The sequence below is a fragment of the Henckelia pumila genome, chromosome 3, assembly GCF_033568475.1.
Source record: "Henckelia pumila isolate YLH828 chromosome 3, ASM3356847v2, whole genome shotgun sequence".
In the NCBI taxonomy this organism is placed as follows: Eukaryota; Viridiplantae; Streptophyta; class Magnoliopsida; order Lamiales; family Gesneriaceae; genus Henckelia; species Henckelia pumila.
Genome location: NC_133122.1, coordinates 176,454,503 through 176,473,745, shown reverse-complemented (window position 1 = coordinate 176,473,745; position 19,243 = coordinate 176,454,503). Strand labels below are relative to the sequence as shown.

The window sequence follows — 19,243 nt, the reverse complement described above, 5'->3', positions numbered from 1 at the left end:
CTAATTGATATTGACAACATGTTCAACATCGCTCCACATTTGATTTGCTATAGCATCTCTCCACGCATTAGCATTTGCCCGCTGTTGTTCTTGTGTGTCAAATAATTGATCAAAATTTCCATCTTCGTAAACTTGTTCTGATGAAGATGGTAGAACTTCAGTCTCAGTTTCAACTGGAAATTCATCAGAACGACACTCCCTGCGAAGAAAATTGTGTAATCCAGCACATGCCAATACAAGATCCGTCTGTGTTTTAAAGTGAAACGGAGGAGCTGTTTTGAATATTTTGAATCGTGATTTAAATATGCCAAAGATCCTCTCTATTACGTTCCTCAAAGAAGCATGACGAAGATTGAACAACTCTTTTGCATCTTCAGGGTGACGACCTTGGCCAGTGAATTCTTGGAGATGATAACGCACACCACGAAAAGGAGCCAAAAATTGACGTCGATTTGGATATCCACCATCCACTAAAAAGAATTTACCTGTCAACCCATATTTATAGGATCAAGTGAATAATGCATATAATATATAATCTTGAAAAATATAAATAAACTAGAAACATTATTTTAAAAAGTACCTTGTGGCACTTTGAGCCCATTATTTCTTGATAAAGCATCTGTCAATACGCTTGAATCATGTGCAGATCTCTCCCATCCACTGAGCACATATATGAATTCTAAATCAAAATTACACGCTGCCAAAACATTTTGAGAAATCGTCCCATGACGATTACGATAACTGTTAGTATCACGACCAAACACCGTGGCTGGAATATGAGTACCATCAATAGCTCCGATGCAATCCTACAATAACAACAACAAGAACAATAACAATAACAACAATAACAACAACAACAACAACAACAACAACAAGAATAATAATAATAATAATAATAATAATAATAATAATAATAATAATAATAATAATAATAATAATAAGAACAACAACAACAATAACAACGCAAATAATTTCATTACTTACGTACTTTGAAGTAAGGATAAAATCTTGTACTCTCTCTTATTTTTTCTGGCACTGCAGCTCCAGGTTTAACCATCATATCTGCTACAATGCTATGTAATGCTTTCAACACCTTGTTGAAGTTTTGGCTTGTATTGTAGTGTGAACGATCAAATGTTTTACGAATCAAGCAGTATCGAGTATTATGACCGACCACGAGTAAAAACACAGCAAGCATTTCTTCAACACAAATGTATCTTGTGTCTTGCAAATGTGTTTTCTCTCTAAGGATGTTGCTCAATTTTAAAAATACATCGGGATACATTCTATAAATTTCTCGAAAATTTGTTGGATCTTCTTTTAATATTTTATGAATATAATTATCCCCCCTTGAAGTTATTGGTCGTCTATTTAAAGGGCGATGGACACATTCACAATGCATGGTAGATATATGTTTAGTAAACGTATAGAGGTTACCACGAACTTCCATCAACAAATACCCAATAGTTTCATGTAATTCTTCTTCGAATTCTTCTTCTTCCATTTGCTCTTCTACCTCATTCACATTCATATTTGACATTTAAATAAAATACCTGATATCAAACAACAAATTCAAATGAAAAAAAACTATAAATTTATGAAAAAACCATTCTTATATATCAAACATGATGTATTCAAGAAACAACTAAAAAATTATATAAATAAACCAAAATTCAAGAGTTTGCAACTAAATCAATAATTTAAAAACAATTCAAACAAGAATAACACGGTGTAACTCAATATTAATCATGTTTCAAAACGTACTTATTCTTCCAATTTATACTCTATCCATCCCGAACGCTCTTCAACTGTCATTTTTATGAAATCCATCTTTTTTGATCTGGTATTAAGTAAATCAAGAACCTTGTATCGAGTACGATTATCCAAATTTGGGACCTCCTTGATAGCATCCCAACAAGTGTCACCTGCATTTCCTATTGATTCTATCTTAGAAACTACCTTCTCAAGACTGTGGGAGAACTCGTGCATAACATTTGGGTTAATACTCTTGCATGTGGTTGATTTTCCTTCAAAATCAGTCCTATCTCGTTTCTTACTTGTTGGTGGAACCTCTAAACTTATGGGATGAGAAGGTAATGGTGAAACAGAGTCCTCGAGAAATGGAGGCTGATATAAAGATTCTTGTCTGTCGCCTTGCACGAAATATTCACCAGTATTGTGATCATACACATAATCATCTAATAAACTAGTTCCCCTATTTTCTTCTATCTCAACTGTTCTTGATTCATTGTCATCTCCTGATCCATTTGAGTGTTTTCCTGTAGCAGTGCCATTGCCAACAACAATTCTCAATTCTTCATAATCCTCAAAAGTGTCTGTCCGATAGTATTCATGTCTAGGATGAGACTGATAAAGAGGAAAAAAAATAACATTTAGTGTTAAAGCTAGTTTAATTATAACTGTAAATATAAATTTTACTTTTCAAACTCGAAGACTCTCACCTTGAAATAATCATCCCATACTTCATCATTAGCCGTGAATTTTTTTGTCACAGGGTCCCATCCAAAACCAGAGTTATGACGCATAAGCTTAGAATAACTAGCGTATCTTTGTTTGAACCACTTCAAACGACTTTGATATTGTGTCATAGTTTTTCCACACCCAAGCTTGTCATTCAATGCAGGAAGTATTTTTGTTTCTACGGTTTTTTTGCTAAATACTCCATTCTTATCGCGCCATCCTCGCATGGCAGCATCAACCATGATTTTTAGCAATTCATTGCTCTCTTCGGCGGTCCACACATTATATTTTGCTTGAGAATCTCCCATTGATAATGTGACTTGAGTATGCACAAGATAAAAAAATAAATATAAAATAAATAATTATCTCAATCATAGAAATAATATCAATTCACATTTTGCAAAGTCTATCTGATCAGTCTACTCTCAAACATCAATAACATCACAAAATTTCTTTCACCATTACAATAATTAATGGTGAATATGCATTCAACTTTAAAGCCCAATTAGAAAATGCATGTAGAGAACAATACGAGTCAAACGACCTTATTTTTTATTGCACATCTTCTCATTTTTTATTGCACATCTTCTTGTATTTATGATCATTAAGGGTCGGAATTAATGTTATGAAAGTGGCTTTGGGTCAATCAAATACCAAAGGTGTGGTTGTTACCCTCCTAAAGTTGGTCCTCAACACATTGGAATACTTTTCATCATGTTCCTTACGAGGGGGTGCCATAAGAAATGACAACATCGGATTTCAAATACAAATAATAGAAAACTAACAGTTTGTTTTCACATGACCGCAATATAGTGATGAACAATAAAAAACGGAGCAAGAAAATATAATATGAAAAAAAGAGTGAAAACCCAAATAAAACAAACAAAAGGAAAAATAAAATGAAAGAAGAGAATAGGGAAATCAGAGTCGAGAACCAGTGAGGAGGAAAAATTTCAAAAAATCAGAAACTTCATTCCCAAAAGGCCAAAAAAAAAACAAAATTTTATGCTACACAGAAACTGATATCACATAACAGAAAACACGATCATATAAAAATCCTGAATTTAATTTCCCATAATCAAGCAAGATTGAACATGTAATAGCGTACAAAAATTGTCCACACCGCTAAGTACTAAATTTCTTGCAATAAACAACCTAACGTACACTATATTAAGCTAAAATTAATCAAATTATTATTTTATTTACATAATACTTAACATCAAAACCTACATAAGTGTCCAGATCAAAAAGAAAAAAGAAAATTTTTAAGGGACACATGTCCCAACAACACACGCACCAATTAACAATACAGAATTCAATTTATACAACAAAAAATTTAACAAATAAAAGGATTCTAGAGGAAACATACCTTGAAAGAGAGGAGACCCTTGTTGATTTTCACAAAGAAGAAAAGCGCCGCTTTCACAAGAGATATGATAGAAATTTGTGAGTTAGAAGTCTGCGAAAATCTTTAGGGTGGACTGGGGAGAATGTTTTATTTTTTATTGTTGTACCTAGTGTTTTAAGTTTTGTACATATAGAAATCTACAAAAATCTTGGAAAATCTATGGAAAATTTGGATACTTGTAGACTTTCATTGAGTTTTTAAAAGTCAAGTTTGAATACCTCTGGACTTTTAATAACTTTACAAAAATCTAATTTGGATACCACTAAATTTTTATAGAGTTTACAAAAGTCAAAGTTGAATACCTCTGGATTTTCAAAATCCATAAAAGTCATTAAAAGTAATTAAATTTCCAACATTGAATACACCCCTGCAAATTTGACACAACACTTAGATGTGTTATCTAATTATTTTTTCTTTTATTTTTTCAATTTTAAAAAAATATTATTATTTTATTATTACATAAATAAATATAAAAATGAATAAATTTTTATTTTAAAAATAATAATATTTATACTTTTAAAAATATTAAATATATTTACTATTTCATATATAAAATCAATTAAAAAACAAGATTTGAGGTTGTTACGATCAAACACTTATCACTAGGCCAAAAACTATAAGTGTTGGCCAAAACGCAACTTTATTTCCTTATACTCGTGGCAACGCATATGAGTTGGGTTGTTGAGCCCAGTGTTTTTATAACCAGACCGGTGATCGAACCGATCGACCACTAAAAACGATTCAACCGGTTCAACCGGACGGTTCAACCAAATTAATAAAAATTAATATTATATTCATTTTATATAATAAATAAAATTTTAATATATTTATTATTAATTACTTTATAGCTTTTAGTATTATATGTCACCATCAGAAATGGGTTGTCCAAATTTATGTTTGATTCTCTCGATTCTCAAAAAAAAATAAAATTGATTCTCTCCTTCATTCTTCATATCTCCAATCCACAACCGAGACTTCAGGCCTCTTTTTTCCCTTTTATACGATTTTTCAAAAATTATTATTGTATTTTATGGATTATTATTTCCTTGTATTTCTGTTTTGCACGCTGTGGGATCAAAGTTTTGTGGGATTGAGCTAACAATTTTTTTTTACAAAGCATTGCGTTAAGGTGAGATCTCTGCTATTTGCAATTTGGGTTTTCGATTTCCAAGGTAAGTTACGAAAATTGGGCGAAAGTGGCGGTCTTTCACAGTTGGAGATTGAGAGAAAATAGAAAAAATTGAAAAAGTAAATAGAAAGAGAGAAAGAAGACGGCGGCTGCAAAAAAACCCTACATTTCTTTTAGTTTTTTTTAAAAAATATAAAAACCGGCCGGTTATTACAAACCGGCCGGTTTTCCGGTTTTGGTCGGTTTTACCGGTTCGATTTCGTTTTATTCGGTTTAACCATTTTTTTGGGTTTTATCATATGTTCGGACCGGTCCGGCCACCGGTTCCCGGTTGAACCTGCCGATCCGATCCGGTTCTGTAAACACTGGTTGAGCCCATGAGTCCAAGGAGAAGCGCGTCTTACTGCTGGTGATGCCTCATATTCCTTCGAGGAGGTCACTCATCTTAGTACTACTCTTGCACATACACGCTTCACCCAACATAGGTAATTATATTTATTATTATTAAAAATAAACTAATTAATTTATGAAATTCTTTATTCAAACACAAATGATATTAATACAATATAAAATAGAAACATCACACGGTATGAATACAATATAACATAAATTAAATGAATCATGCTACATGTACAATGAGACTTACATATTGAGTTACAAAGTACATTTAAAATTACAAAACTATCCTAAATGCATTTTTGAAATTTTTTTTTCCAAATTAAGTGTAATGATAATTTTATAATTTCAAATGCAATTTGATGAAAATAAAACATCAAACGATATCAATGCAACAAACATAAATTAAAATATAAAAAAAACTTCTAAAAATTTGGCAAGTCGGCAAAATTTTGAAATTGATATTATTTTTTCACGTTCTATCTCTTCAATTTTTTCGCAAAATTTTGGTCTGCTCTAACTAGATTTGCACATGTAGATGATCTTCAATAGAGCTCAAATCAGGTATTAAAACTTGTGTATTGTCATGATATATATCTCATTCTCATTCTCTAAACTTCATCCCCCCTCGCCCCCTTAATTTCTATTTTTTCTCTTTCATTTTTATTGGAATATATTGTATATTTATTGTATATTATGTTTTCTTTTATATTGTAATCTTTTATTCTTTGTATTTATTTAGTCTTTATTGTTGTATATAAACATCATATGTAATCATTCTTGAGATATATGAAAATCATTATTCTCTCATTAGTTTCTACGTGGTATCAAGAGCCCACAGCCTACGCCAATAAATTGTAACCCTAGCCCCCATCCACCGCCGTCGTCGCTATCCCGTCACCAAAAAATCTTCTTCTTTTTTTTCGATCAACTCAATGGCTGCCAGCCTGCCACCGACATTGTTTCTTATCCAATCTCCTTCAATGTTGCTGCCCATGCACCCTTGAAGCTCACTTCTTTGAACTACCTCTCTTGGCGACTACAGTTCACGACCCTCCTTACAGGTCATGATCTCCTTGGATTTATTGATGGTTCTCACCCTTGTCCGGCCAATACCATCACCACCGCCGCCACGACCGTCGTCGCTGCCACTCACTCTCTCAATCCTGAGTATACCTTCTGGATCCGCCAAGACCAGTTGATCCTGAATATCACCATTGGATCGTTGTCTCCTTCATTGATTACGTTTATTGCAACTGCCACCACCTCTGCTGCCGCTTGGAACACTCTTGCCCTCACCTATGGTAAGACCTCTCGTGGTCGCATCACTCAACTCAAGACGCAACTTTGAAATCCGGTAAAGGACTCTCAGTCCATTACTGAATTTATGCAGTTCATCAAATCCAAAGCTGATGAACTCGCTCTCATGAATGCACATCTTGATATTGAGGACCTTACCATCAAGGTTCTCTATGGTCTGGATGATGACTACAAGGAACTCGCCAATGCCATCTAGGCGCGGGACACTGCAATCTCGTTTGAGGAGTTACATTAAAAACTTCTCAATCATGAAGCTCATCTTACTGCTCACGGGATGCTACAGTCCCCGTTTCAGCCACGACACTATCCTCCGCCCGTTCTAACGGCTCCTACCGTCGTCTGCCGTCTGTCACCATCCCGCAACCCACTGCTGTTAGCTGTCATCCTGGATCCTGGCCCTCTCGGCCACAGTTGAATCCCAACCAGTCGGCTTCTGGTCAGCATGCGCCGCGCCCGTATCTCGGGCACTGCCAGCTCTACAGTCATCAGGGCCAATCTGCCCGCTGCTGTCCAAATTTTCAGTATCTACCAGCTTCTGCACCTACGCATGCGCCTCACCCAGGGCCGCGTGCCTCCCATGCTGATGCCTACACGCTTACCCCATCCTCTCCATCTGACTGGATCCTTGATTCTGGTGCCACTCACCATGTGGCGTCTGATCTTGCCAATCTCTCCATGCATGATCCCTATGTTGGCTCTGATGGTTTGTTGCTGATGGCGTTGGCCTTTCCATCACTCACACATGTTATCTCTTACCGCCCTTTACTTCATGTTCCTTGAAGTTCCCACATGCCTTTTGTGTACCCTCCATTAATAAGTAACTTTTATCTGTATCTCAACTTTGAAAATCTAATGATCTTATTGTTGTTTTCTCTTTCACTGCCTTTCAGGTGAAGGATCCTCAAACCGGGGTCATTCTCCATCAGGGTCCACTTAAGGGAGATTTTTACTCCTGGTTTGCATCCACGCCTTCTCCACCACTGGCATTCTCGTCCTCTGTCGTGTCCTTGCCTGTCCGGCACAGTCATCTTGGTCACCCGTCTGATCGAGTCTTACGTCAGTTAGTTGTGTCTAAGTCATTATCATATTTTAGTTCCCCGTTGCGTCAATTTAATTGTAATTCCTGTCAGTGCAATAAAAGTCATAAATTACCCTTTCATGACTCATCTCTTTCTTCGCAATTTCCACTTGATTTAATTTTTTTTGATGTTTGGACTTCGCCAGTTCTTTCCTGTGATGGTTATAAATACTATGTTATATTTGTTGACCATTACAGTAAATATATATGGCTTTATCCCATAAAATGAAAATCAGATGTTCTTTCTGTATTTCGATGTTTTAAATCTCTCGTCGAAAAATGGTTTAATCGTCCTTTTATCACCTTATACACCGACAATAGTGGTGAATTCCTGGCCCTCAAAGAATTTCTTGGTTTGCACGGTATTTTTTACTTGATTCTCACAGGAAATAATTATGACGCCATCCAGAACTTCATTGATCAGTTAAGCCATCGGTTCTCTGTCAAGGATCTTGGCTCCTTGTCTTATTTTATTGGTGTTGAAGTGGATTCCTACTCAGGGGCCCCCGTCTCTCTCAGAAAAAGTATCTGCTTGATATCCTTACACGAGCTAACATGGCAGACTCAAAGCCGGCACAGACTCATATGGATTCATCCCCTGCGCTCCACCAGTCTGATGGCTCGCCCCCTGCCGATGCCAATGTGTATCGTCAGACGGTTGGTAGTTTACAGTATCTCTCGTTTACTCGCCCGGATATTGCTTTTGTTGTGAACAAGTTGTCTCAGTTTATGCACTCTCCATCCTCTGTGCATTGGGGGCGGTCAAGTGGCTCCTGCGCTACCTCAATGGTACGCGTACCTATGGTATTCTTCTCCAGCGTCACAATTCTCTATCACTCCATTCTTACTGTGATGTGGACTGGGCTAGTGATGTGGATGATCGCACGTACACTGGTGCTTATATTGTGTTTCTCGATCCCAATCCTATTTCCTGGAGTTCTAAAAAGCAGGGCTCTGTTGCTCGATGCTCTACGGAAGCTGAGTATCGTGTTGTCGTCTCTGCTGGTGCGGAGGTGCAATGGGTTGGATCTCTTCTTGCTGAACTTGGTGTTGTTCGTGCGTCCTCTCAGGTTCCTATCTATTGTGATGACAACATCGGTGCTACCTATTTATGTGCAAATCCTGTGTTTCATTCTCGCATGAAGCACGTTGCTTTGGATTATCATTTTGTACGTGAGCTGGTTCAGAGCCACAAAGTTCGTGTTTTTCATGTCTCATCCTCTGACCAGCTGGCTGATGCCTTAACAAAATCGCTCTTTGGTTCTCGTCTGCATCTACTATGTTCCAAGATTGGTGTCTCTATGAGTTCACCATCTTAAGGAAACTTATTGAAATATATTGTATATTATGTTTCCTTTTATCTTATAATCTTTTATTCTTTGTATTTATTTAGTTTTTATTGTTGTATATAAACATCTTATGTAATTATTCTTGAGATATATGAAAATCATTATTCTCTCATTAATTTCTACAATTTTGTGTACGTCCTAGTTTCATCTGATTGCTTTGTTGCTTGTCAATAGATATCTACTTCAACATGGCAAAATTTTATTGTCCTACGTTCTGATCTCATTGTTTAAACTATTGTAAATAAGTATCATATTGTTTCTTCTTCATATTTTATTTTTTTATTCCACGCGACCTTAATTTTTGATGAACCATCAGTAACATTTTTTATCCCTTGTATTTAATTGAAAAGAAAAACAACTAGGTGAGTTGGAATTGGTGAATCCGTTCTTTGTGCGTCTGATTGTGATACATGAAATTAAATATGTAACACCATGCTCAACCATTTTTTTCCCGAAATAATGGCAGTGATTGTAAATTTATCCACATCATTCATAATAGAAAATACATGATCAAACTCAAATCCTTTTCAAACGATTCATCTTGCGTCATTAATTCCTTTGCTTGATTCGTATGTATAATATTATCAAACAGATATTAGAATCTTCAAGGTCATGTTAATTATGACTTAAATATTTAATGCATATATACTATGTTGTTTATTGAGTTATTTCACTCGTCGAATGCAAGCTATTAATTTACTAACGACACCCATCTGGTATTGCAATGAACTTTTGTGCATTATTGAATATGATATCATGCGGAGAATTGGTCATTGGATTTGTTAAAACCTTTGATGGAATCTTGTGATATGCCATACAACGGGTGTACTTATATTAATTGCATGCGACCAACCAAGCTACAAAAAAGCCCAATGATATGTTGGCTGGTTCATATATTTGAGACACGAGCGTATTAACCCATTGGGATTAAGAGTCTTAAGAGTCCGTTCTCACTGAATGGATTAAAAAAAAAAACTCAAACTGGTGAAGTTAATGTCAAAGATTGTGTTTTTTAAAAGGCTTTTAGACAAAATATTTTTGTGGGTTTTTTCAGGATTATAACAGTTCACACAAAATACAATGACATAATGAGAATAATTTGCACACATAGATCTATGATTGTTTTATTTGAAAAACAATAATTTCTCAATCCATTTAAAACACCTATAAGTCTCAAATATAGATGACTTACATGACTGACTTTAAAGAACCTCTTTGTTAACCCAACAAATGAGATAAATCGATGCGAAATATCATCCATTAGATATCATAACACGACGCCAAAAGAATTGAGCAGTATGAGGTGTGAAACTCTCAAGTACGTTTTTATGGGAAGGAATTAATCCACTTATCCTATCCCAAGGAGAACAAGCCATAGACAAGAGAAACTCGGAAATTGCGAAGGCTTGGTTTGCCCAAATTAAAACAAATCATCCCCAAAACTTAGAAGAAAGTAATTTTTAATATTAAAACCATATATTTTAGATCTAATCTTAACCATACCCATACGACCCCATCATCGATGCATTTACACCATTTTCAAAATTTGTGTATTATCAAATAAAATTTGTCACATATATTGATCGAGGGAACTAAAAAAAGTTACAACTCATTAATTTTGATACACCTTAAAGAAATATTACAAAGAATGATCCTAAGAACGTTGCAGAAGTTTGGAGGCAAGTTCTACACGCCCTTAGGTCATCTCCAACCCATTACGCTATTTTAGTGCAACACTAACTTCAAAATAATGTAATTCATACGCCAAATACAACACTCATCTCCAACCCAATAACTCTAAACTTTACCCTAAAAAGAATATTCTCGAAATATTTTTTATTATTTTATTCACAATTAATTTATTCCACAAAATATTTTTAAACACAATAATTAAAATATCAATAATATCTAAAATAATAATTTCTATATAAAAATATTAATGAATTAAAATTTTTAATTACATATATTTTAAGAATTATTTTAAAATTTTAAAATATTTAATTTTATTTATTAAAATATTTAAAGTTATTATTTATTTTATGAATTTTAATTTTATTTATTTCAATACTTAAAGAATTAATTAGAAACAAAAAAAAAAAGAAAAAAAAGGATAGCGTTGAACAACAGTGTTGCACTCTGTTGCCTTACTCCAACCTGGCGTTGAAAATAGCATTGAGTTGGAGTATAAAATGCAACACCGGTGTATTGCATTGGAGATGGCCTAATACACCACACAACACAACACAACACAACACCACACCACACCACACCACACAAGTTTTCAGAGTTTATTCGGTATTTTGTCGATTATTATTATGGACACATTTATGTTCTCTAATCTAATGAAAATTATCATATCCACAAACAAAGAATATCAATCACATTTGACTGGGGACACGTAAATGAGAAAATCATGTGGTATTGGAAAATGTTGTAATAATAGATGACGGCAAATTTAAGGATAAAAGAAAAATAGAGAAATGTCCAAGGAAAAGAAAAAAAAATGTGAGAAAGAAAAGCAAAAATCGGGAAATCTCAGCCAAAGCCTTATCATGCAAATTTGTAACAATTTGACAGGCGAAGAAATAGCCACACAAGCACAACCCAACCCATCTCTGTTCCCTTGCTATTTGCCTATCTCGTGAAATTACTGTTGCCAGAAGCAAACATTTGAAGCTACTCACTCCATAGGTCGCAGGGATACACTGTCAATTTCTTTGACTCAGCGTATGTAATCTACGCCTCTCTAAACTGGGTTTCACCAATTGCTGGATTTTCTTTGCCGGGCTGAACGATATTGGTGAGCGGAGTGTGGAGGTCTGATATAAAGTTTGAATCTTTTTACCTTTTTTTTTTCTTTTTGTAGCGTGTTGGAAGATTTCATTGGCTTGTGTTCAAGTGGTGATTGACACAGAAAGAGTTGGCTGTGGATGGTTAATGGTGCATAAGTTTTGATAATGGCTTCTTTAGCTTCCCTGGCGAATTTGGGAAGCGTGAAGATGAATGCTTTTGGTAATTTAGATGGCTCTGTTTGTTTAGTTAGGAGGGTATCTCTTCAAAGGAATATTTGTAGTTGTAGAAGGTTTTGGATTGGCAAGAGATGGAGGTATGCTGGTGTTTGTAGATTTTCTTTAACTACTAATTACGTTTCAGAACAAGGTACTTCGGTATCTCTTGATTCCACGTACGGAGATGGTAAAGACAAAGGCAATGAGACCTTTCTGAGGGCGGCCCCTAGGCCGGTTTTGAAATCGGGATCGGGAATTGAACCCCTCCAGAGTATGTCTTGGGCTGAGCCCACACTTCGAGAAGGTTTGGGCAATAAGAATGTAAATGACGATGAGAGAAGTAAGATGATCGAGTCTCTAGGGGAGGTGTTGGAGAAGGCAGAAAAGCTAGAGACTGGCAAGAAGGTGAATATGCCAATGAATAATCAGTCTAAGAATGAAATATCTAAGCAAAAAAACGGCAAACTGGTTAATGAGATGGAAAATTCAGATATCAAGTATAAGACTGTGAAGAGTGTTTGGAGGAAGGGTAATCCAGTGACTAATGTGCAAAAGGTTGTGAAGGAACCTCCGAAACAGGAACCTAAAATAGGTGGAGGAGAGGTGATTGCATCTCAGCCTGTTTCTCCACCTAGGGTACCCCAGCCTCCTCAGAAAGTTCAGCCAAAGTTACAGACAAAACCCTCTGTAGCTCCCCCGCCTTTTCTCAAGAAACCCGTTGTCTTGAAGGATATTAATGCAGCTGCCAAATCTCCTGTTTCTGATGAATCTGATACAGGCGCGAAGATGAAAGAGCGCAAACCAATTTTAATAGACAAATTTGCGTCTAAGAAACCTGTGGTTGATCCTGTGATTGCTCAAGCTGTTTTAGCCCCTCCAAAGCCAGGGAAGAGCCCTGTACCTGGAAAATTTAGGGATGAATTTCGAAAAAAAAGTGGCACGTCCGAAGGGCCTCGAAGACGCATGGTTGAAGATGACAATGAAATTCTTGATGAGGATGCATCAGAACTCAATGTTTCCATTCCTGGGGCTGCCACTTTGAGAAAAGGAAGAAAATGGAGTAAAGCAAGTCGAAAAGCTGCTAGACTCCGAGCAGCCCAAGATGCTGCTCCTGTTAAGGCAGAGATGTTGGAAGTTGGTGAAGATGGCATGTTGATTGACGAGTTGGCCTACAACTTGGTCATTAGTGAAGGTGAAATTCTTGGGTATTTCTACTCCAAAGGAATTAAACCTGATGGTGTTCAGAAGCTGAGCAAAGACATGGTGAAGATGCTATGCAGAGAATATGAGGTAGAAGTCATTGATGCTATCCCTGTGAGGGTGGAAGAAATGGCAAAAAAGAAAGAGATTTTTGATGAAGATGACATAGACAAATTAAGAGACCGACCTCCTGTTTTGACCATAATGGGTCATGTTGATCATGGAAAGGTTAGGAACAACATCATTTTGTTTCTTTGGTATTTGAATGGATATCTCGAAACTTGCAAGCTCCATCTAACAGGTTTGTTCTCGTGCAGACGACACTTTTGGATTACATACGGAAGAGCAAGGTAGGCATGCAATGTGAAATTTTTTTGATGGCTATATATGGCTATCACTGTAAAGTCTGAGGATTTGATGCATGCTTAAGAACTTGCTCTACTTTTATGAGATACAGTTGCTAGGAAATTCAATAGTAACTTTTGTACATTGTAGGTGGCAGCATCTGAAGCTGGTGGGATTACACAAGGAATTGGGGCTTATAAGGTTCAAATACCTATAGATGGCAAGCCACAAACATGTGTTTTTCTTGATACTCCTGGACACGAGGTAATCTTGTCCCTGTCTTATGCTGGTCCTATTGCAGTTTTCCTTTCTTGTTCTTCAATATATGATACATGCACTAAAAAAGAGTGCCACTGGATCACTTTAACGAGGCTTAATGCTTTAATGTGTAGTTGTGTACCTTGTATTTTATTAATCAAATATATTTCTGTAGGCATTTGGAGCAATGAGAGCTCGTGGAGCCAGAGTGACAGACATTGCCATCATTGTAGTGGCAGCTGATGATGGAATCCGACCTCAAACAAGTGAGGCTGTTGCCCATGCCAAAGCGGCTGGGGTGCCAATTGTGGTAGCTATAAATAAGGTATATTAGTACTAAAGGTCATTGATAATTATAAGTTTCCTTATTACTTTCTTGTTTCCCACAACCTTTGATTTTCTTTCTCCTCATTCTAGATAGATAAGGATGGAGCTAATCCTGATCGAGTTCTACAAGAACTTTCGTCTGCTGGTTTGATGCCTGAAGAGTGGGGTGGCGACGTTCCAATGATCAAGGTGACAAAACAGAGTCTTGGGGTTCTGTGTGAGCCTTAAAAAATTGATTTGCGTAGATGCTAATACTCAATCATTCATCACAGATAAGTGCTCTTAAGGGAGAGAATGTAGACGATTTACTGGAAACTGTCATGCTTGTTGCTGAGGTACTTGAGACTCTATTCTCTTGCTTATGATGGTATTAAGCATTAGCTCTTAGCTTCTCAGCATATGTATCTAGTTCATTTGTTTGTATTATTTACCCCTTCTGTCCCACCCATTTGACATATGCTCCTGTAACGAGGACCTGTTAATATGCTTATAATCATGGTAGATGCCAAACATAATTGTGATTCAATTCCATGTGTTCAAACTTCAAACTTACCTTCACTCTAGTGCTTGGTTCTTGGAGAGCGTGGATGATTAAACATGGAAAATACATGTAGCATATTTTGAATTATTTGTTTAGATTTGTATATCATTATCTCTGAATTTTCTATACAATGTTGGTGTAAGTTGCAAGATCTGAAGGCTAATCCGGATAGGAGTGCTAAAGGAACAGTGATTGAAGCAGGTCTTGATAAATCCAAGGGACCTGTGGCTACCTTTATTGTGCAAAACGGGACACTCAGAAGAGGAGATACAGTAGTTTGTGGCGAAGCGTTTGGAAAGGTTTGTACATGAAACCTTAGTGTTTTGTATTAGTTTGCCACTGTTGTCTGATAGATCTCCTTGTTTGAAAATTTCAGGTGCGGGCAATATTTGATGATCAGGGGAAAAAGGTTGATGAAGCTGGTCCTTCTATTCCAGTACAGGTATGTTGTTAGTTATGTTTATTTTCGATGTCACATCTTTGCCTATTTGTTAAATAGGATAATTGTGTATGATCTTTTACTGTAATCACCAAATGACTATAAGAGTGTTTAGTAAGTTATTTCACGTTCTTGAATGGTTGTTGCAACTTGTGATACAATGTGTGAGATGATATATATATTTTTTGGTGGTTTTGTTTGGTACATGGTGTCACTTCGGTGCGAAAAGTTAACATTTTAGAAGCTTTGCAGACACGGCCAATTCGGATGTTGGAAACGCTTGCTGTTAAACTAACTTTATTTTCATTATCCTGAATGTTGAAACATTACGTTGCGAACGAATGTTTCTTAACAGACTGCTGTTGTTACCTGACTGAGTAACAGAAATCCTGTTTAATCCCTCACCCCATCAGAAAAATGAAGGCAATTCCAGTTGCTACATTTTATTCACTCTTCAATTCAATCCACCCCTCCCCGCTTCCTGCCTCCCATCACTTCAATCCCATGACTGTTGCTCAAGTTGCTGTCTTTGATATTTGAAGCTTGGATATTTTTGAAGCACTTTTTTGAAAATGGTTCCTTTCTCCATAAATAAAGCCAAGACCCAAGATATTTGGTTTTATTTTGGGAGTTTTGAGGAAAAAGTTATGGGAATTTTTGGGAGAATGTTTTGTTTGTTTTTATTTTGAGAAATAAAGTTATTATAAAGGTGCTAATCCATGTCAAGAATGGTTGAATAAAATTATAATAAAATGTGAAAATAGTATATTTTGTATAGTACGAGGTTGTTGGGGAAGAATGAAATTGTTTAGTTAGGATTAATAATTATGTCGGGAAGTACGAAAATTAGTGAAAGTTTGATTATGAAAAGGAGAACGAGTAATTTTGTTTTAGGGAATGAGATTTGTTTGTGGAAATAAAAATGAAGATCACATTCCAATACAATCTCAATCTCCCTAAATTCTGTTTTCTTTCAATTGTAGATCCCCAGACCCCAAGCATAATCATTACTTTTGATTCAACTTCGTTCCCCAAAAATACTATATTATTACATGTTATTTTAGCTACTTACTCTATATTTTAAAATATTTATATACCATTAAAATAAACAAATATATATGATGTCATCAATAAGCTGATAAATTCTTTCATGAGATGACATTTGTATTTCTTAAAAGGCTAAAACACTTGAAAACACTATGAAGCATTAACTTTGTTTTCCCCCCACTGAATTTATTTGGTATTAACACTTTGACAGGTTCTTGGATTGAGCAATGTTCCTTTAGCTGGTGATGAGTTTGAGGTTGTTGCATCTCTTGATATTGCTCGAGAAAAGGCAGAGTTGCGAGCGGAGGATTTGCGAAATGAACGTATAACAGAAAAAGCTGGAGATGGGAAGGTCACGCTTTCTTCTTTAGCATCTGCTGTTTCAGCAGGGAAGAATGCTGGATTAGATCTGCACCAACTCAATATAATATTGAAGGTTGATGTTCAGGTGGGGTTATCAATATGCTTAGACATGCAGTTGTTTTTATACCTGCTGATACCTAAAATCAAATTATTTTAGACGGACCAAACTGATTCTCCTATTGTTGGTAATATTAAATCACCAATGGACTAAATATTTTGTAATTATCTCAAAAAGAGTTTGGGCTACACTTCATCCTACCTGTTTACTATTGCATTGAACAAGAACGCATACGCCCGAGAGATTTATTTTTAGGTATGATAGCATTCTCACATGTTTAATCAATTGATATGAATTCTCTATGTGAAGAAAGCAAAAGCGGATGCAGTTCTATGAATTTCTCGATAAACTGGAAATATTATAGCTCAGATATTTTTGTTCAGAGGCAATAAGATAGACATAATATATGTGCTTTTCAAGTCTGAAATGAGATTAATGGTACTAAATTATCTTATGCTATTTTTTTTTAATTGTCTTCGAGATTGAGAATGAATATAGAATCTACAAGTAAACTTGTGATACAGATAATGTGTACAAGATTAAAAAATTTAATATTGACCAGGGATCCATTGAGGCCGTAAAGCAAGCTTTGCAAGTGCTTCCTCAAGAAAACATAACTCTGAAGTTCCTGCTGCAAGCTACTGGGGATGTGAGTACCAGTGATGTTGATTTGGCGGTGGCAAGCAAAGCTATTATTTTTGGCTTCAATGTCAAAACACCTGGTTCAGTGAAGAGCTACGCAGATAACAAAGGTGTTGAAATTCGGCTTTATAAAGTTATATATGAACTTATTGATGACGTGCGAAATGCAATGGAGGGGCTTCTGGATCTCGTTGAGGTAAGCATGTGTTTTGATTCGTTTTATATATTTTTTTATATATTATTGGAGAGTTTAGAATTAAATCTGCGGTTGAAAAATGCATGTGCTGGTTATTTAGTGAATCCATGGACTTGTTTGGTGGTTGATCTGATTTGAGGTGCAGACAACACTTAATTTGAGAGTGACAAACACGGATCTTGATTCTTGCGTTTCTGTTTTTTATTTAATCAATTTGTGGCATGTTTCCTGGATTAGCAATGTACATGCAAAACTGAAACTTGTTTGAAGTAGAAATATCGATAAGTAACTTATTAATGAACTTGCCTGATCTTTTAGAAATTGCATTAGGAAGATCCTCAGCTCATGCTAAAGTGTCATCGTGTAGCTAGATTGTGACGGTTCAGATCATGAATATCTCGTTGGTGGCTCCTGATGCTCATTTCTTCACTAAAATTTTGTCACTAAATCTCTATATGTCCCGTTATCAGTGCGTTGAGAAGCAGTAACACGCGTCTTTTTTAATATCTTTAGGAGCAAGTACTGATTGGTTCAGCAGAGATAAGGGCGGTATTTACTAGTGGCAGTGGCCGTGTTGCGGGAGGCATGGTGACGGATGGAAAACTAGTGAAAGATTGTGGGATTCGTGTACGAAGAAAAGGCAAAGAAGTTCATGTTGGTGTCCTAGGTTCCTTGAGAAGGGTCAAAGAGATAGTAAAAGAGGTTAGTAGTGTGATTGATTCTTCTACCAATTTTTTCATACATCAACGCTAATGTGACACGACTTTTCCGTGGGCCGTTCCCCTTAAATCCTGACAGGTAACTGCTGGTCTTGAATGCGGTATCGGAAGCGATGTCTTCGATGATTGGGAGGAGGGGGACGTCGTGGAGGCATTTACCACCGTGCAAAAGAAAAGAACACTCGAAGAGGCGTCTGCCACAATGTCAGCTGCACTCGAAGAAGTAGGGATACAAATGTGAAGGCGATATGGCCGCGGATATTTTGTCGAGGCCGCCTTCTGGTACAAAATGTCGTGATGCTGAGTATCATCAAAACTTTGGAGATTCGGCCCCATTGTGTAGGCTATTTCTTTGTAAATAGTTGAATATATGTTAGAAATCGAGCTCCATTTTGTTCATAGCATTTGTGTTGAGCTTACACATCTCAACCGTAAATCACGAATGTAACATACACAGCAAAAATGAAGAGTGAATTAGATGTGGGATCAAGTTGTTACCAGCATTGATATATGTTGAGGTACACTTGTAAAATACCATTAACAAAAAAACAGAAATAGAAAAGCATTAATGAGCTGGGCTTCAGCCCATTTTCAAGACCAAATTGGATATTTTTGATTTAAAAACTTTAGCTTACTTCTTAAGCCCACAACGTTAAAAACATCAGCCTGGCCCGGTTAAAACGGTTCGGAAAGACCCGATGAAGTCTTATATGTTGATCTTGATCCTTTTCTTTTCTTTTTTTTTTTTGTTGTGTTTTGTCCCAGAAGTGTTGGTGTACTCAGTTTAGTTCTAAGCGTTTTAAAAATTTGTCCAAGTTGATCATTCTATCAATTTAATAGTTCAACTTAAAGACCAAATTCAATCATAGATGTTAGGCCTTATCGGTTTAATCCAGCGTGTTTACAAATTTTGATCGAGTTGGTGTTTTTGTCAATTTA

General features: G+C 36.1%; 3 protein-coding genes across 3 annotated transcripts; 1 reads left to right on the top strand and 2 right to left on the bottom strand.

The window, feature by feature from the left end:
* LOC140890013 (uncharacterized) lies at positions 1–1,271 on the bottom strand. The gene is made up of 3 exons (XM_073297763.1): positions 989–1,271; positions 581–806; positions 1–155 (listed from the first exon to the last, which is right to left on the bottom strand). The coding sequence occupies exons 1-3, from the start codon at positions 1,196–1,198 to the stop codon at positions 1–3; spliced, it is 591 nt and encodes a 196-aa protein (XP_073153864.1). The 5' UTR covers positions 1,199–1,271.
* A 493-nt stretch (positions 1,272–1,764) lies between these two features.
* LOC140890012 (uncharacterized protein At2g29880-like) lies at positions 1,765–2,789 on the bottom strand. The gene is made up of 2 exons (XM_073297762.1): positions 2,463–2,789; positions 1,765–2,367 (listed from the first exon to the last, which is right to left on the bottom strand). The coding sequence occupies exons 1-2, from the start codon at positions 2,787–2,789 to the stop codon at positions 1,765–1,767; spliced, it is 930 nt and encodes a 309-aa protein (XP_073153863.1).
* An 8,871-nt stretch (positions 2,790–11,660) lies between these two features.
* On the top strand, positions 11,661–18,906 carry LOC140887622 (translation initiation factor IF-2, chloroplastic). The gene is made up of 13 exons (XM_073295005.1): positions 11,661–11,888; positions 12,028–13,597; positions 13,687–13,719; positions 13,865–13,978; positions 14,148–14,297; positions 14,390–14,488; positions 14,572–14,634; positions 14,984–15,139; positions 15,217–15,282; positions 16,538–16,774; positions 17,310–17,585; positions 18,099–18,287; positions 18,384–18,906. The coding sequence occupies exons 2-13, from the start codon at positions 12,119–12,121 to the stop codon at positions 18,543–18,545; spliced, it is 3,024 nt and encodes a 1,007-aa protein (XP_073151106.1). The 5' UTR covers positions 11,661–11,888; positions 12,028–12,118; the 3' UTR covers positions 18,546–18,906.
* The last annotated feature ends 337 nt before the right edge of the window (positions 18,907–19,243 follow it).

What these genes read in the sequence shown, in the direction of transcription:
- LOC140890013 (XM_073297763.1), bottom strand. Translation starts at nt 1,198, where the DNA reads ATGCTTGCTGTGTTTTTACTCGTGGTCGGTCATAATACTCGATACTGC. An exon ending in GATTTTATCCTTACTTCAAA is followed by an intron (nt 807 to 988) that starts GTACGTAAGTAA and finishes TTGTTATTGTAG; the next exon opens with GATTGCATCGGAGCTATTGA. An exon ending in TGGGCTCAAAGTGCCACAAG is followed by an intron (nt 156 to 580) that starts GTACTTTTTAAA and finishes CTGAGACTGAAG; the next exon opens with TTCTACCATCTTCATCAGAA.
- LOC140890012 (XM_073297762.1), bottom strand. Translation starts at nt 2,789, where the DNA reads ATGGGAGATTCTCAAGCAAAATATAATGTGTGGACCGCCGAAGAGAGC. An exon ending in TATGGGATGATTATTTCAAG is followed by an intron (nt 2,368 to 2,462) that starts GTGAGAGTCTTC and finishes CCTCTTTATCAG; the next exon opens with TCTCATCCTAGACATGAATA.
- LOC140887622 (XM_073295005.1), top strand. Translation starts at nt 12,119, where the DNA reads ATGGCTTCTTTAGCTTCCCTGGCGAATTTGGGAAGCGTGAAGATGAAT. An exon ending in GTCATGTTGATCATGGAAAG is followed by an intron (nt 13,598 to 13,686) that starts GTTAGGAACAAC and finishes GTTCTCGTGCAG; the next exon opens with ACGACACTTTTGGATTACAT. An exon ending in CTGTCATGCTTGTTGCTGAG is followed by an intron (nt 14,635 to 14,983) that starts GTACTTGAGACT and finishes TGTTGGTGTAAG; the next exon opens with TTGCAAGATCTGAAGGCTAA.